At 40.8% G+C, this 19515-nt stretch overlaps 1 protein-coding gene across 3 annotated transcripts in view; it reads left to right on the top strand.

Moving 5' to 3' along the window:
• Window positions 1–4997, top strand: part of LOC103678802 (limbic system associated membrane protein) — a 632608-nt gene extending 627611 nt beyond the window's left edge. For all 3 annotated transcript variants that reach the window (XM_008708223.2, XM_008708224.2, XM_008708226.2), the window contains one exon: window positions 4706–4997. In XM_008708223.2, the coding sequence (XP_008706445.1) occupies window positions 4706–4803 (98 nt within the window). In that variant the 3' untranslated portion in view covers window positions 4804–4997. The remainder of the gene's footprint in view (window positions 1–4705) is intronic.
• Window positions 4998–19515: the final 14518 nt, after the last annotated feature.

Genomic DNA, 19515 nt, shown 5'->3' with positions numbered 1-19515 from the left:
TTAAGAGGCTAGTGTTAGTGGAACATATGATACCTTAGGGTTTTGGAGAAATAGGGCATAGGGTTTTATTTCAAAGACCACCGAAATAAATTCCTAGTATCACCTAGTGTCAAAGAATTCTAAGTATTGGCCTAAAATTTCAAAATTTTGTATGACAAAATATTTGATGCTGTTTTGATGGAGAAGATGTCATGGACTTTACCATGAGAATACTTTAGGCTTATCCAAGACTCACTTTATAGAGAGGGGGTTCAAACATATGGAATTATATAGGAGGAGCCCAAACTTAATTCTAAGACACATTGCTCAAATTAAACATCAATATATCCCCTCTTCTATGCTCCAGCCTGGAGATGAGGCTTTAATCCCCAATTCATTCCAGCAGAGGAAGCTGTACTGGCTGAACATAGAGAGCAGGTGGCGCCAAAGTCAATCTTATCGGGCTTCCCTTTAAACATGGCTTCCCAGGACCGGGAAGCGCCTTAGCGTGCACATCTAGGTATCCAGGACAGATTTTAGGAGATTGCTTTTCTCCTTTGCTTAACAACTGTTTTGTATTTGAGGGTTTTTTGTTTTATTTTCAGTCTCTTGGTCAGCCCTTAATAATTCTAAGAAGAATTCAAACCTAAACTCACCTGGCTTCTTTTCTTGTATGGCTCAACTACGTGCGGGAATAAGATTATTATTGACCTTGATTCCCTAGAGGCTGAAAGGAATGCCCACTGAAGCTGTGATTAATGTTTTGGGTTTTTTTGGGTTTTTTTAAGAATGATTATTTTGAATGAATCTAGTCCTAAATCTAGGATATGAGCCCTAAGTACTCAGGAAAGGCACAGAAATGGATGAGCTAGATTTGAATGAATTGCAAAGTGTCTCCAAGTGCATGCTCTCTAAAGCAGGTGTTGGAAAATCGCCTTGTAGTTTCTTTGAGCTTTTATTGAAAGACAATCAATTGGCTGAGCAGCCTGCATCAAATTCGTGTAGAGACTTGCCGAAAATTCTCGTATCGCACAATTCCGGGATGTTTTTATCAACCTTGTCCTTAATCACAGACTCCCTTGTAAAAGCGTTGTTGTGGCAAAGTGCAGTCCAGCATTCCCCTTGATACAGAGGCTCACTTATCATCCTGTCCTGAGGTTGAGAAGCTTGACCTGGTGTGTTGACTCAAGATTCTGAATCTTGCTATAGCTGAATTTTGCCCCTTCGGGTCAAACTTTAAAAGCCTTGACCCAATTCACAAGCCGATGCCTTTGTTTCGGGGGTATTTCATGTCTTTCTGTAATCCAAGCTTCTGCAGTTAATAGCAATGATGATGATGCTACCATTTATTGAATGTTTACTAGATACCACACATACAAGTGTGTGCACACACACATAAACACATATAGAATGTGGCTAAATGCCAAGATATGATTTTTGTCTGTTGTATGAAAAACATGTAGCAATTTTTGAATTGTGGTTTTATTTGCCCATCTATTCTTAAGGCTAATTTATGTTTACAGACTCTTGCTTTCATTATATCTGTCAGTATATAAAAGCACTTGCTGAGCCTGGCCATCTGGTGTGGGAAATAAGATTTATCATTTGCATTTCCACAAATAAGCAGAAATTTCATAACTATGAACTAAAATGTAATTAATGATTTTGCTGATTATTCTTCCCTGAAATAGCCATTAACTGAAGTAGTCTCCTATGCAGTCATATATATCTATAATTGCATCCACACTTGTGATGATTCTCCAACCATCATTCATTTACCCTTGCATTTTTTCAAGCTATTTATTTACTCTCAAAACCAATTATGAAAAGAGCAAGTCATATAAGCACATCAAATAGCTATATGAGAGCACTTAATAAATAATAATTGATAGAAATGAAGATATCCTTAACAGATCCATGAAATGCATTTCAAATATATAATAATAATTCTACTAAGGATAAAATTAATATTATTAGCACAGTCATATTGGGATTCCCTATATGTATCATAGACTAGCATGTGAAAGTAACTGTTAATTCTCAGTTATGTCTATTAAAAGACCAATAGTATGTGTGTACGGTATATCATATGTGTATATATAAGTATGCGTATAGCATATATACTTCTCGTTGTATCTGCGAATATATGTGTGTACATACATTAGCAAGATTGGTATCTGTGAACATATTTATTTAGGTTCATATATGTGTATATTGTATTTTTCAGTGGTGGAATTTTTGCTTTCTCGAGTATTTACTGCCCTTCAAATAAAATGATAAGACTAGGCCTTTTAGACTTCCCCAGGTACCAGTCAACTCCAAGACATCTGAAAGATAATCTAGCCTGTCCCAGCACTAAAAGTGAGATTAAGGACATAGGCAAAATTAGACTCTTTCTAAAACCCTTCTGTTTCACACTATCCTTAGGGCAAAACAAAAATCATTTTTGCTTGGTCCTGTAAGGCCTCAATTTGTGTGTAGTCTTTCTCTGTTTTAGAAGCTGTCCTGACCCACTAAGCCAAATAAATGTGCCACAGAGTTCATGCCATTTAAAGCACATAGAGGAATGAAACTGATAGGCACACGCATTACCATCTGGCCAGAAGCCCCAGGGAGTTGCCATTGAGAGAGCTTGAAGGTCACAAAGGCCAAAAAGGATAGCAGTGAAGGGCGAGGAGGGCAGGCTACGAAAGGCATGGAGCCGAGCCTCTGAACATGTGTATTCTAGTGCTCGGCCCACAATTCCCAGCAGATGCTTTATGCAGGATACATGATCTTCTCGAACCTAAATTCCTCACGAAAGGCGTGAACCTGAAGTTAGAAAAGTGTCTTTTATTAATACAACCCTACAGCCATTCAGAAACTTAAAGAATTGACTGATTAATATTTAACTTGTCTACTCTGTATCTCTGTAGTTTTCCAGAAAATAAAAACTCATTTTCTACTATAACTATACTGTTCAAAGTTTGTATAAATTCCTATTTTTAGAGTAAGTGGTATTTTTATTATTCTCAAGAAGACATTCTAGTAAAACATATTCTATTGAACATCATCTTTTTCAAAGATAACAGTTGCCTCCATGTCGTGTTTTGTTTGTCCTGGCTATTATTTTAAACACATCCAAAATTCATCTGCTGAACATTCCACTCCTTCACTGTGTCACTTCACCGCGTAGGGGTGACAGCAAAGACTGGAGCCAGCCGCCTGGGCCAAGACCCCAGCACCTCTGCGTACTAGCCGTGTATTGTGTGCGATGCCTCTTACTATCTCACCGTAAAAATGGTTCGTTCCAATGCCTGTCTCATAGCATGGTTATATGCTTAGATGCTTAAAGCATCTGTAACAGCTCCTTATAGTAAGTGCTGCGTAAGTGTTGGTTTCATTTGGTTGTTTTGCCATTATTTATATAAAACACAGATTAGGACAACATTCTTGAATTCAGCATTTTCCCTGTTATTTGATCTCTGATCTTATTTGTTTGTACACATTTTTGGAAACATTAGCCTACCAGAGGACGCTTCCGTTGCACATGCAAACCGTCATGGGTTTAAACACTCATGCACACACACACACACACACACTCACATGCACATTCATTCCCACACACTGATCTGCGTATGCGCCCTCAAAACTGCAAAGTGGCCCGTAATTAGTCACATTGATTTCTCTTTCAAACATCATTGTCTAAGCATACAGTCTTAAATCTAAAAATCTTTTTTGTGAAAAATACTAACATTTTCTTCTTGTAATGGATATGAACAGAACTTACAGGAGAAAATGGAGTAAGCAAAGCATCGGAAACAAGCTCTTGGGGCTTACATTTTCTGCCCCAATTCTCTCCTTTATCAACACACATATGCCTTCTCCACTTTCCTCTCCATTCCAGTCTCCCGCTTAGATCCAAACCCACACACCCGAAATTGTGTCCACGTTGGGAAAACCAAGATGGCAGTAGGAAACGCAGAGGCTGCCGCTCGGGGTGGCAGGGGCAGGTTCTGGGCAAGTTTCAGTCTCAGTTCTGCTTCTGGTTTGGACCAGCTCCTCACCTCTCTAGGTTTGGTTGTCGTTGTTGTTGTTCCTGCTGCTTTTGCTTTTGATCTTTAAAGTGTCACATGAAGAGTTTAGGCCAGATGATTCCCTGCTGCCTCTTAAGACTCTACAAGGAGTTGACTTATTTTCTACCTTGCAGCTAAGGTGCCATTCAGCCATAAATGTTCCTGGGAAACAGTTCCCCTTCCCATTAACAAATACATCATTACCGCTTCCCCCCGAGAAATGAGAGTTGCAGACTGGTCCCATGTTTTATTGATGGAGATACTGTGATGAACCAGCTGTAGGAGCCCATGGCTGGCTGCTGAAGGACCCTCACCAATGCTTGGAATCTTAGCAAGGGCTGGCATCACAGTGCTATGCAGAGCAGAGCGTGCGAGAGGAGCCTGGGTGAAGAGGACCCCGCTGCACCAGCAGACACATCAGTGATAGCCCTCCCCAGCAAGAGCATTTTATATTCAAAAGTGTTCAACTACTGATACCCCTTGAGATACTTACAGCTCAAGGAGAAGGATTTAGGAGAGATTGGGAGCCCTTCTTGGGCCATACATACGTGCACTGACATTGAGGTGCTGGTTCCTGGCCCATTCTTACCTCTGATACTGTCAGCTGTCAGCTGTAACATACAGTGAGGCTGGATGTAACTATTCTCTTTTCTTTCTCTTTTGCATTGCAGGGCCTGGCTCGGTGAGAGGAATAAACGGATCCATCAGTCTGGCCGTACCACTGTGGCTGCTGGCAGCATCTCTGCTCTGCCTGCTCAGCAAATGCTAATAGAATAAAAATTTAAAAATAATTTAAAAAAACACACAAAAATGCGTCACACAGGATACAGAGAGAGAGAGAGCGAGATGGGGGGAGACTGTTTATTTTACAACTTTGTGTGTTTATAAATGAAGGGGGAAATAAGAAAACGAAGAAGAAAATATACTTAAAACCATTTTAAAGTCCATCAATAAAAATTTAACTATAAATCAGGGTGGGAAAAGTTCTACAAGGATATGTGTATATCGAAGCAAACGTGTACTCTATAAAGACTACATCATGCTAAGGACACCCGGATGTTGTAAAAATAAGACAAGCGAAGAATTATCAGATGGATATTAACCCCCCACACACACTTTATCCTTCCTTCATTCTTTTTCATCTGTGGGAAAAGAAAAAATAAGGTCTTGCCTTTGGTGTTTCTATTTCCATCATCTTTTTATTTTGTTTTCCATTTGAGCTGACTCAGAGCCATTTCAGACTATCAGTGGAATCCATGCTGGAATCCTGTGTTGAGCCTTTACCTGGCTTTCCTGCCTCCACTATCTCTCCAACTTTTAAGACCATCACCTCCCTCCCCCCCTTCCCCAGCCTCCAGTGTGTTCTTTCTCTCCCACATCCATCCCAGAGACTCCCTTTATACCTCCCCACCCCCTGGCTGCTGCTTCTCTTCACTCCCCTACCACACCCCCCAGCACTAGTCATGCCGCAAATGCTAGGAAGTGCCATTTTAATTTTCTCCACTGTGCGTGCGTGCTCAAGTCTCTCGCTCTCACGTGGGTGTACATGTGTGTGAGCGTGTGTGTGTCTCTCTCTAAAGCATGCCAAGGGAATGGTCCATGTGTACATAGACTCATTGTGCTGTAGATACTGTCCCGCATTGTAATCGTGAGATGCGGCTGCGACAAGTTGCTGGGGGACATGGTGGGGAAGGAGGCATGGAGCAGAGGCCCCCACCTTCTCCCATGGCTGTCACATGACATCAGTGTGTATCCACACCAAGCTGTGCCCCTTCTAAGGGCAGAACCTCATATTCCTCCTAGTCCAATCATCAGAACCCAGTCGAGAGTCACTCAGAATATCACTGTAAATGAAAGTGCCTACTATTGATGGGGTGAGCAAACAGTAGAAAGAATCAGTGACGTCAATGAGGTGACCTAGGAGAGAAGGTTTCTGATTTCACTCTTGTTTCATGATCTGAGGAATTCACGTATTTCCTGGCTTTTTGCAGGCTTGGACCTGCTCTGCTGCAGGAGTGAGTAGCGCGTGTTGAGTAAATCCCAAGAATCAGGAAGGTCTCCAAGTGTTAACTCCTAATGAAAGAATGATGAGCCACATGGAGATCCTAAGCAGCCCTGTTGTGCCCCTTCCCTGATCTTCAAATAGCACTGCATTTGGCCCATGGATTCCCTTGAGCAGAGATTGTTTCCTATTTCAGATAAAATAAAGTGAGAGTGAGCCAGGCAGGAAAAGTAGACAGATGCGCGGGTCCCTATGCATCCTGTAGAGATGTTGGCAGAGCTCTATACAAAGCATTGACCGTAACAAGAAGGGATCAATTCCTTGTGCTCCTTTGCAGATTTTTGTCCTGGTGTTGTAAGCTAATACTTTATTCGGTGGCCTGCACAATCTTCTTTTTTGCTCCACTGGTAATGTTTGCAGCACCATTGTTCATAGTAGTCCATCATTATCCTAGGCCAGGCCGCTGGAATATATTCCACCTTCCCTGCTCACTTTTGGCTTCTGGTTCCTGAAAAAGATACTGTGGGGGATATAATGCCTAAGTTTACATTGGCAAGAGTCATCTGAAATGTGAGTTAGGTTCTTAATCAAAAGAACTGGGAAACTTGTAATAATTTAGGCAGAAGTTGTATGCATACCACAAAGCTTGATATCACCACAGCACCAGGATTTTCTTAGGAAAGGTCTTGCAGAGAGAGCTGGCTCTCTGTCCGTAGATATCTTTGTCAGGAAACCGACCATTGCTTTCACTTAAACTGTAGGAGGCATTGGAAGTGACTCAGTTTATGAAAAGACAGAGGATTATTATTGAGGTCATCATTGAATGCATTTCAGAAGAGCGAAATATGGTACCACAAAAGTAGCTATCACAGAATATAAAACAGGAAACTTCCTAACTTCAAATAGAAAAAGGAAGGAAAACAGAAAGGAAGAGAGGAAACGAAGGAAAAAGAGGAAAAGAGGGAAGGAAGGAGAAGAGGGAGGGAGGAAGGAAGGAAAGAAGGAAGGAAGGAAGCAAGCAAGCAAGGGAGGAAGGACCTGAAATTTCTACTGATAGAGTTTATTGATTGAAGGCTCTTTGCGATGAGCCTGGTCTTTGAAGGTAATGATCTCTTCGATAAGCAACATTTTAAATCTGTTCTAAGGGATTCTATTGTTTGTTTTAGAAAGCTTATTAACAGCCTCCTTTTATGATTTTACAGTTTAGACATGAAACAGAAGGGCAAATTGGGCTTGAGGATGGATAAGAATATTTGTGGCAGATCCTCACAAAGGACAGAAATTCTTATCCCAGAAAGTAGCTACTAAAATATAGGGAAGGTGAGCCATATTCTTATCCAGCATCAATTTATTGACAATCGGGGTTTCTCTAACATTTTGGTCTTAGTACAGGAATAGAAGTTTATCATCATTGATGATAAATATTCCCCACATATTGAAGAGCCAGTCACATCCTTAGGTGGAAGCTTTAGAGGAATGCATGCTAATTTAAAGATATATAAGAAAAGAAAAGTAGCAGGAGTAATTTGGTTTAGTATCAGTTTCAGGAACAGATCCTTGTGGCATGTGACATATTTTAATCATACGCCTACACTTTGTATTGTCTCCACCCTATCGTAATGACAAGGTCTTGATATTATGGAAGGAGATTCTCCACTGAAAGGAATGTCCGCCTTGTCAGCACCATTTGTTCCCTGAGTTTTAATATAATGGACCATATATTAAACATAGTTAAACATATATTGAATATTGTGGTGTTTGCATATATCTCTGGCAGGATCTGGGAATTAAAAATGTCCTGGCTCCTGCTTCAGAGCAAACATTGGCCCCAGAAATCTCCTAGGTTTGAGAATGTCTCTAAGCAATGTGAAGAATGGAGGAGAACATAATTTGGAGAAAGGTCAGGAAAAAGGTAGCAGCCAGAGGACTGACACCAAGAAATTGAGTCTGAACATGGAACTTCTTAGAATTTAGTTCATCATATTGCTATAAATCCCTTCAAGAATCTTATCCATTGGTAATCAAAACTTGAAATCCTGCACTGAAAAGAACCAGCTGATTGGAAATAATATCCTGAGAGGAGTGAAATTCATCAATCTGAATGGCTAATATATTTAATGTCCTCTGTATGCAAAACGAAACTCCACCACTCATAAAACAAAATCCTTAGAACCGACCTTCAGTTAATGAAAACAGAAATGACTAAGGGCACTTCCTGAAGAACGAGAACTATCCTAGGTTTTACAACTGCAGAATTATATCCTCTGTGCAATTGTTCATCAGAAGGTGTTGCCTTGTTGGAGGAACAGTCTTACTTGTTTTGAGACATAAAATCCCTGTGCCCTAGAAGAACTAAGGCTTAGGGAAAAATTGTGTTTTCTGTTGGGGAACAATTGTCCTATTGCCCTTTGCCTTCTCTTCCAAGTGAGACAGACTTCTCCCTTGCCATGGGCATTTTTTTACTACATATTCAGTCAACTGGGGCTATTCATAGAGACCTTGTAAAAGTACTCGTGATTTTCATGTTCTTGGAGACAGAAACACAAATCTGTTTCTCCTCCAAAAATGGACTTACCTCCTTTGCACACAAAAACTAAACTCCTCAGCATGAAATTATTTCTGAGTTATTACCTACCAAGTTGTTAGCTTCTTAACTACTCCAGAGTCACAGCTTCCATCCCCGGGCTGGTTGCGGTTTGACTGTTTCTATTGGCTTGTCTCCCGGAATTTCTCCTTTTGTTTTTTGCAGGCCTTGAATTATTTGTGGAAAAATAATATATATGTGTATGTATTTTTTTTAATCTTATCTTTACAGATGCTATATTTACAATATTGTATGTATTTTAAGACAAATCTAGAATAATGGTTGAAACTTAAAGAAAAGTATTGAATTTGGTTTAAAAAAAAAAGAGCTATGCTTCACTTAGAAAGATACGGAGCCCCATTTTTTCCACTTCGTAATTACTTGTTTAAGAGGAATCTGTTTGTGGACCAAGTTCCATGGGATTAACCATGGCTTTATTTTTCACTTCATCTTCATAACTTTTAAGCCTGAATTTAGTCTTGGTTACCAGTAACTATCATTTTTTATAGAAATATAAGTGCAGTGCTATATCTGACCTATAAAAACTATTAATATTTTGAAGACAAATGTTAAACATACCACAAAAATAGTGAGATAAGACCCTAAATTAAGAAACACAAATTCAGTTCAGGAAGCCTTCTTCTTTCTTATGTACTTAAAATATTTCTCTTCCAAAGACTACATTTGCCCCAGTGATGTAAATTTTCCATCATGGTTGGCATAATATCTGTAAACATCTCACTAAATGCAAAATGGAGTTTACATTTATGTGCATACTAGTGGAAGAGAAGTAAACTATTCTCATTTGCATGTAGCTGTGTTGTCAAATGAGACCAACTGAAATTCAAGAGAGAATTTGTTTTCACCCAGCGATGTACATCACTTTCCTGCTGGCAAGGAAGCTGGTGTTAACGTTAGGTCTAGGTTTAACATTTACACCAGCGCAAATGTTTATGGATATTATGGAAAACTTATTTTAAAATCTTGATTTCCTTTCAGTGCATTTACATACTGTGTGTTGATTAATAAATTAGGCACCAATCATGTGTAAATCAATGTAAATCACTAGTTTATGTACATAATATAAACTATGTAAACTTCATTTTTCATGCAGTGCCCAGGTTCAGCTAAATCTATGAATCTTAAAGAAAAAAAAATCAAATAAAAGTAAATAAAAACTAAAGCACTTCCCAGGTCAGAATGGGAAGGAATATGACTAATGTCCTGAACAAGAAGGTTGCCTCAGCAAAAGGAAGCAGACCCACAGAAACTACTAAAAGTCAACATCCTGCTCAAGTCCCAGGAGGCCACCTCTTTGTTCCTGAGGGACCAAAGTGGAGTTTCTCCCAACTGTTGCCACGGTTGTCTCACCTGACCCCAAAGCAAGGGAAATGAGACGGAGGAAGGAGTTTTAAGGGCTCCTGTGTCTGTTGCATCAACTCCCAGTGTCTTCTTGTTACTTCTTACCTACCATCTAAGATGGCTTATTTAAATAGATCCAAGGTAGTCACCTACAGCTTGGTGGCAAAATATTACTCAGTTTTTATTTTCCATCAGACAAAGACATTGGAAAAGCTTCTTTGTCATCTAGATTCTAAGAAATTGTAAGATATAAGAAATATGTTATATCCTTGAGAAATATCTTGGCAAGTCACCCTAGGAAATGATTACTTTTATTTAATCTGATAGACCTATATTTCTACATATCTATCCTGACTATTGCAAATGAGGACAGAATTACTCTAATTGGGAGTATCTCTCTCAGGCACCTTCTCTTGGAGTCTTTTTGAAGGGTCCGATGTGTTTAAGAGAGTGACATATATGTATTTTCTACAATCTGAACAGCCACAAAGAGCCACCAAAGAGATAACTTTGGGAATCATATGAACTTTCTGCATGGACTGTTACAGAAAGAAATTTAGATCAAATTAACATGACACTTAAAGTACACTCCGCCACCCAAGATAAATGGCAACTTTAAGGTGAAGCAGAAAGTCAAGAGAATTGGATTCTGGCTAGGGTCTGGCCACAAACAAGCTAGGTGACCTTCAGCAAGTCATTTAAGCTTCCTGAGACCTGGTTTTCTCATCCTGAAAGTAAGGGATTTCGATGACATCTCTAAGATCTCTGTCAGCTCTAAACTCTGATTCTGGAATAAGAATTTCACGCTCATGTAGCATGTGGCCAGCTGATCGTTCCAAGCAGCTGTTTGTCTCCTCCAGTTTGGCCTCTGTACCACTTTCCTTTCTCAGAACCATCATTCCATCATCTCCGTTTCAAAAGCCAAAACTTCTAGATTACAGCGGCCCTGGACTGGTTCTAAAATTCTCTTCTTATCAAAACTTCTTAGCAGTGTAGACAAGGGACACATTCGGATGATACTGAAGGCATTGAAATAGCTGGAGTTGTTTCCTTATAATAAAAAATCTAACTGTTGAACTTTATTCTAATAACCTTTCATAGGAAGGAAAGTAGCCAGATTGCGTATTATGCATGTTGTGCATATGAAAGGAAACATCAGTTGTTGTTGTGTTGTTGTTGTTTTTTTTCTCATCCTGGGCCAAGTGCCTCATTTCAGTAAATGTGTGTCCTTGAAAACTCTGCTTGTGCTGATGGCAGTTAAGCATGTGGTCCCAGGAAAGTTCAAAAGGCTGTCCCGTGAGAAACAAGCAAGACAATACATTTTGTTTTATACGGAGTTTCTCATGGCATGAGTTTTCTTAAACTTGACTTAGAGGCTGTGAGGTCAAGCAAGTGGACAGAGAGAAAACAAGCCTCATTTTCAAAAAGTACAGGTCGATATCATTTAAAGAAGACAAGTTAAAAATAGGACAAAAAGAAACACATTTCAGGAGGTGACAGAGTCGAATACAGTAAGAGTTGTTGTGAAGGCCAAGATCAAATATGGCAGTTCAGTGCTCTGAGAAGAGGGTACGCAGGAATGGTGCTTCTCAGGCAGTTAATGAGGAACCACTTTCTTGTACCATGTTCTGAATGGATTGAGCACAGGCCCACTTGTTTTAACCCATCAAAGTGTAGCCCCACACTGTCCTGGAGGCTCAACTTAGCTTTTCATTCAGTGCCTAAGAGAACAGAAACAATCTGAGTCTCCTGTGTACTGAAGAGCAGGGATTATCCATGACTTCCCAGCATTAGTATCACTTGATGCAGATAAGGATGTGGGATGGGCTTAGAGCGCTTACCAAGCTCTCTGTAAGTGGGACAATGACTGCCCAGAGGACGACTCCCCATTTAATGGTTATTTCAGAGGTGTCTTTTTGAGTGGTGCTCCTGGATCTACTCCTACAGCTACATTTTCCTCTGCACAAGCCTTCTCTATGTAAAGCCAGGCACAGAGTTAAAATCTGCTTCTTGCAAATGAAGAAAATACATGGAACTACTAGCTTCATGGCACGCGGCAGTAATTCTAAGCTATCTGTGGCCTTTTTTGGACCCACTTCCCTAAGTCTTTGCTCTTCACCAGAGAATGTAAATGGTTCATTCTGGTGATTATGGCCAAGTCCTGCTCCCTAAGTATTTGCTGGGATTGGGGGAAGGTTAAAGGGAAAAAGATGCAGGGGGAGAGAAGCATGGGACAAAACCTCCACCTTCTTTCCCTCCACCCCGCCTCACCCCTTCCTTCTCACTGCTCTACTGAAGGGTGTATAAATCCTGCTCTTGGTTAGAATTCTCCTTATTAACAGTGTTATATACATATAAATATATATATATATATATAAATATATTCCTTTTTTTTCAGCCCTGTAGACATAAACAGAACTTTTCCTTGATGATACAAACACATGGCCATTTTTTATTTGGGTTTTTTGTTGTTCAAAGTTTATTTTTGTTTATTGGATGGATTTTTTTTTCCCTGGATACTAGCTCTGTGAAGGAAAATAAAAAGCGCAATGTGTGTTAAAAAAAAATTCAAATTAAAAAAAGCTTTTTTTCTTTTCTTTTAAAATGTATTTAAATTCTGTTCCTCTCTTCTGTTACTTTACACGTATGAATGCTCTGCTCTTCTGTGATCTTAAAACAAAATGAAATAAACGTGAAAAGGAGATGTGTCTTCATTGACCTGAGTCAGTGATCTTGTGGTTGACTGCACTGCCTCTTGGAGGTTTTCATGAATCAGATAGGAAATAAAGCCAGTGATAAAAATAATGTGAGAAAAGGGTGGACAAAACACCAAAGAATCACTTGAAAGCTCCATCAGTATCTCTCCTATCACAGAAAGAAATGTGGTATTTACAATAATTGTCTTCATCTAAGCAAAGAGGTTCTTCGCGAGTTTTTCTTTTTCTCCCATAAGGGATCATAAGACAGAGAATTAATTACCATTGGGAAGCTACAGATAAAGCATTAAGAAGTTCGAGATTGTTAGATTTGAGTGAGACGTTAGGACATGATCCCAAAAAAACATTAGGGAGTACACTCTTCCTTTAAAGTCTCCATAGTAGGGGTATCTTTAAGGATTGGTTTTAATAACATCCTACCTGATAGCAGTAGAAGGAACGAAATTACTTTCTAAAGCCACCTATTTTTTTTTCTACTTATGAAAAGGAAAGTTTGTTTTCTATTCTTACGGAGAGCCATTACCTTCACAAAATGTGTCCAGAATCTCTATAGAAGTTCTATAGCATTGCACAGGACAGACAGGAGATCCCAAAAGAAAAGGAGAAATAAGCAAATCACAATCCAAAGAGGTGAGGTTGGTTCATTGTATATCAGAAGTGATTGGGAGGGTCTGAAGTTTGACTCTTACTAGCCAAAGTAGGTCAGGAAAACACAAGAGAACTAATCCTGAATCAGAGTGGGTGGCCGGGGGAGAGGGTGAGGAAGTAAGCACTCATCAGCTCCAATAATCAGCAGTCTCAGACAGACGCAAAACCCCTGGTCCCTTCTGGTTTAAAGAGACCATTTAAGGCCCAATCTCCCCAAATTTGAATTTTATATAAAATTCTGAAAATGCCTTTCTTCAATGAGTTCGCCAAACTCAAAGTTGAAGACACAGTTCTCAAACAAAACAACCCTCACATCAGAAATGAGGGTGGCCTGAGGTCCCTGAAATAGTGGCTCATGTCTGAGCCATGATTTCAGAGTTCCCACTATCCTCTCAGATGTAATAATTTCTAGAATGTCACAGAACGCAGGAAAGTGTTATCCTTATAATTACAGTTTTATTACACCAAAAAAGATGCAAATCAGAACAGTTAGAGAGAGAGAGACATAGGGCAAAGTCTGAGAGAATCCCAAACATGAAGTTTCCTTTGTCCTCATCCCAAATCAGGGCACACTACCTTCCCAGCACATTGATGTGTGACAATGCCCAGAGTGTGGCCAACCAGGGAAGCTCACCCAGTCTTTGGTGCACAGAGTTTTTATTAGTTTTGTCCCTTAGGCATGACTGATTGAATCACTGGCAGAACAGCTGAACTCCATCTCCAGGTTAGACTGATGTCACTAACACAAGACCCAAACCCCTACTACTCTAATCACATGGCTGGTCTTTCTGGCATGGCCAGCCCCCATCCTGAGTCATCTTGTTGTCATAAACTCTCTAGGGGCCCACCAGAAGTTATTTTATTAGCATGAACTACCAGGTGTGATCGAAGGGGCCCAACATGAATAACAAAGAAACTCCTACCACTTGAAAAATTCCAAGGACCTAAAAGTTACCTCCCAAGAACCTGGGGCAAAGGGTAGCCAGTCTTTATTATATACCTTCCTTTTCCAGTCTTATCTAAAAAAAACAAAAAACAAAAACAAACAAAACCACTTGGGAGTCTCTAATAGCATTGTCCCCAGGTGGCTTGAGATTTTATTTCCTTTTAGCCACAAAAGCTACAGGGTTAGAAAGTTAACGCCACCTTAAGCCTTTGCCTTCTGAGTGCCTCAGAAGAAATTCCTTGTTGTATACCCACTTTCTACTCCCTTTATATCCATGTACTTAAAAGTATGTTCAAAACAGCAACAGAGAGCTGGGAAGAAGGTCAGTCTATGAATCTAACCTCTTAATGAAAGGGCCCTGTCTTTTTCACCTTTGTGATCCTTTCAGACCTAGCATGGTGAATGGCTAATAATCTAGCAAACATTTGTCAAAGTAGAGTTGAGTTGTGTTCAATGCAACCAACACATGTACTGCATGTGGAATTCTTTTCTACCAATCACTGCAACCTCACCACAGTGGCAGAAGACTTCTAAATTCAAGTCTATGGAACAAAAGGCAGATCCCTCCCTCACACACATACAAAATTGTTACACAAACATGGAATATTTGGCTGCCTATAAGCCCAAGAATGGAGACTTCACGGTCTTTGTGTGAAGAGAAAAAGGCCCTTCCTCCACCCCCCTGCCTAGTTCATTCTCTTCTACTCCCTAGATTGGCCCATTGGAGTAAACTTTCATCAGCCAAACTACTTCCTGGCCCCAAAATCTCAGACTGTTGAGGATCTTTAGCAAACCCTGGGAATTGTGTTTGAGAACACTGGGGACGGGAGGTCTTCTAACTTAATCACCTCGTACAGACCCAACCATTCTCAATGAGAAGGTGCTGGCTGACTTGTCATGTGCTTTTAAAACAAGATAGCTTTTACTACATAAGGTCGTAAAATTGGGACTAGCCGCGTTATCTCTACTTTGTGTCATTCTACCTGCTCGCCGTGCCCCTGTCTGGCTTCCCAGATCAAATGCGAGATCCATTGATCCAAGGAACTTCTACCTTGGGTCTGTCCGCATGGAGAAGACGCTCCTACTAGCGGGCCCAGGTACCAGAGGTGGACCTAAAAACAGAAGGAGTTAGCGGTTCCCAGAAAAAGAAAGACAAGACAGCTTTCAGGACACAAGAGAGTCATTTTAGCCCCCCAGCTATTTTTGTGATCTATGCCCTACGAGCTCTTCTTGCCCAAGCACACTTCCAGCAGAATTTCCTAGGAAGTGTTAGAATGACAAACAAACGCAAAAACCTCAGTAGTTCAAGATTTAAGGGGACAGATGGGAGGCAAAAACTAACAGACTCTATCAAGCCAGGAAATCGCGTAACCCTACCAGAGACAATAAATCAATGGTAAAACTCCCAGTGCTGTTCCAAAAGTAAAGACTGATCCAAAGTACATTCTTGAATTGTTTTTGCAGGATCGAAACCATGCCCCATAGGGTTAATGAAGTTAAAAATAGCAGAAAACGTACACCTTATTTTTTTCAGAGGACTGTTTTTCCCCTAATCAGGTATTGTGTCTTTTCAGAACCTACTCACAAATCCATTGGCTGTTTTTAGAGAAGCCTGAACTCAAGGTCAACTGAAATGATTCCAGCCTCCCAGCAAGCAAAATCCTGCATTCCTTACCCCGAGATAATAAGTCCAAGAGCCCATCCAGTTTATATGGGGCTCCCTGGGATCAGGCTCATAGCTCCATCTTATCAGGCAGTCGTCTCTGCTTCATTATAATGTCAAAGTCTCCGTCCTAGGAGGGGCACAAGCTTCGTTAACATAACATAGGGTGCTTGTCCCGGCAAACTTTCTAAATATGCCTGAGCGACCTTACACCTGACAAAGCTCCTCTTTGTGACTCTCTGTCCCAAACCCTAAATAAAAAGAACCTACGTGATCACCCCTGCTCAGGGAGCCAATGTTTGGAAGTTATTCTCCATGATCTCCTTATTTGCTGCAAGTAAAGATTACTTTGTGTGACGACCCCTGTCCCCCAGGTATAGTGTCTTCCTGTAACTCCGGAGGAGGGAACTTGGGTCCCAGACCCTGATCAAAAGATCAGGAATGGGGAAGGACACTGGTCAGGTCAAGAGAAATGGTGCAGTTATGGTCCCAAGCAGCTTCAGCTGAAGAGTCTAGAAGCTCCCAGGCAGTTGTCGATGCAAAAGGGCCGACAGTAAGGTCTCTACTACAGCAGCTGCAGGCTCCATCCACAGACTTCTAATGCACCAACATTTTGACTCCAAATCCTTGGATTTTGAACATACCTCTCTGTCCTTTTATTCTTTCCTGGCTGCTAGATAATTAGTGTAACCTGCACTGCTGAATTTTTGCCTTGTTCTTAATATGTAAATTACCAGGCTCTATACCAGCAGTCATGAGATGGAATAGCTTCAAGTAGCATCGATTCACCCAGATATGTTAATATTTCAGCAAATTCTGAAACAAAACAAAACAAAACCTCCCAGAACCAAGAGGATTCACCAAAGAAAGGATTGAGAACCCTCTGGAACAGAGACACTTCCCACTTGCAAGACAGTTGGGCTGTATACTTGAAAAAGCTCCTCATAAACATGGCCCCCGGGTCTGGCCAATCCTTGTCCACTTCGCCTCTCACCAGCCCGGACCAGCTACAATACGCTGCCCTGAGCTGGCTTCACCTGTCCTGGAGAGTTATGTAGCCGGGCCAAGAAAGAAATGAGCCACGAGGAAGCCTGGGTCATGGCCATTAGATATACATGGGCTTTCCCAAGACCCCTACACTCACTCATCATGCAGCCACATTCTAGGACTTGGAGAATCTGTCTCAGGGCACGCATGACCAGTGGTAAAATGTGAAAAGATCCTCTGCATCTGCTAATCTTTGTTTTACAAACTACATCTTTCAATGAAAAAAGCCTGGCTTAGGCTTTCTCTTCTAGAAGGATCGTATCCTTATTCCTAAGTAACAACATTCTGGTATTTTCCCCTCTTTAATCCTAATTTGTGATAAAATAATGGTACTTTCAGGATGACAAGATATTTGGATATTAAGTAGTTGGACTAGCAAGGACGCCATTACCTAATTCTGCCTCACATTCTAATTTTTTTCTTTTTTTACGAATTCTTTTAAATTAATATTTTTGAAATGTAGCAATATGTACCTGCATTTTTTCTGTATGAAAATAAAACCCGGGGCGCCTGGGTGGCACAGCGGTTAAGCGTCTGCCTTCGGCTCAGGGCGTGATCCCGGCGTTATGGGATCGAGCCCCACATGAGGCTCCTCCGCTATGAGCCTGCTTCTTCCTTTCCCACTCCCCCTGCTTGTGTTCCCTCTCTCACTAGCTGTCTCTATCTCTGTCAAATAAATAAATAAAATCTTAAAAAAAAAAAAAAGAAAAGAAAACCCATACAGTTTTGGTATTATGTCTCTCCACTTTTTTGATAATATAATCATGCAATATTTATGTATAATATGTTTGTAGTCACTGTTCAGATTACTGTTTTGCATTGATTCACGTTGTAAATTAATACTGAGAAGAAACAAGAGATGAAAACGCAGGAGAGTTAGTTTCCCGGTGTGGTTAGTGTTAGTGACACAGGCCTGCAGCCCCGGGGCCACTGTGAAGTGTCACGCCAGACCTTAATTGGAATGAACTGAGCTTTTCTTTGTTTCTCTCTCTCTCTTTTCTGTTTAAAGTACCCTAAATAGGCACTAAGGTTTTCATCTTTCCAAAGTCCCTTTGAAAATAAAGAAGTAATAAAGCAGAGGTTAAAACAAAAATTCCTGGTGGATACAGTCACTGTTTTCATTAACATTTTAAATGGTTATTTTTAATGGTACATTTAACTAAAGCTAACTTATCCATGGGAAGAGAATGTGGCCATTAAGATCGGCATCTGTTGAACAAACTGAGGCCCATGTTCGGTGATGCATGATTACAACACCAAGAATATTACATGCTAACAGCAGCCTCATGAGCATTAATTGCTGCATTTTGTCTCACTTAAAGCCTCCTGTCTATAGAACATTTGCTAAATACGTTGTTTTTGAAATAAATACACCCTAAAATATTATCACATCAATAACAACGGAACTAATCCAAGATCGGCATGGGTGATGTACTGATGAGAAGAAAAGAGAGCTAATGCTACCTCAGTGACCTGACAGTGATGACATGGCCTCACGATGTCCACCTGAAAAGGGTTCACACAGAGGGACGTGGCACTGCAAATACAAGGTCACTTCTCACTGTTTAACAAGTTGTCCAAGGGGAGTGGTAGGAAAAACCTCTGGAGAGGTGTGAATACACGGATGCCAATTCCTGTGCATTCATTCATTTGCTCGTTTGTTCACTCCCAAGTCTCCATGAAGGGACTGTGGGCCAGGCCCCATGCTGAATTATTCACCTGCTCCCCGAGGACAAGCTCTTGTCCTCCGGACTTTATGTCTGTCTGGGGAGATAGACTTTTTTCGGGTTTAAAGATTTATTTATTTGTTTATTTTAGAGAGAAAGCGCACGCGAGAGAGACAGAGACAGCGTTGGGGGGAGGTGCAGAGGGAAAGGGGAGAGAGAATCCTCAAGCAGACTCCCCGCTGAGCGCTGAGCCTGACTCGAAGCTCAATGCTGACTCGAAGCTCAATGCAGGGCTCGATCCGAGGGCCTGAGGTCATGACTGAGCTGAAATCAAAAGTTAACTGACTGAGCCACCCAAGTGACCTGGGTTTTGTTTGTTTGTTTGTTTTTTGTTTTGTTTTTTTAAAAGATTTTTGATTTTTTTAAAGATTTTTAAGTACTCGCTACATCCAATGTGGGGCTGGAATGCACAACCCCAAGATCAAGAGTCACATGCTCTACCGACCAAGCCAGCCAGGTGCCCCGGAAGACAGACGTTTAACGAAGATTTATAAGTCAATCATTTCATGATGCAAATAAGGTTTTTTTTAAAAAAGATTTTATTTATTTATTTGACACGGATAGAGACAGCAAGAGAGGGAACACAAACGGGGAGAGGGAGAGGGAGAAGCAGGCTTCCTGCTGAGCAGGGAGCCCAATGCGGGGCTCGATCCCAGAACTCTGGGATCATGACCTGAGCTAAAGGCAGATTCTTAAACGACTGAACCACCAAGGCGACCCGCAAATAAGGTATTTTAACAACCCTTTCATAGTCCTGCCATTTGGTCAAACAGACTATGTGCACC

The sequence above is a fragment of the Ursus maritimus genome, unplaced genomic scaffold (genome assembly GCF_017311325.1).
Source record: "Ursus maritimus isolate PB19 unplaced genomic scaffold, ASM1731132v1 scaffold_4, whole genome shotgun sequence".
Taxonomy (NCBI): Eukaryota; Metazoa; Chordata; class Mammalia; order Carnivora; family Ursidae; genus Ursus; species Ursus maritimus.
The sequence above is the reverse complement of the archived record's forward strand: the minus strand, read 5'-3'. Positions and strand labels throughout refer to the sequence as shown.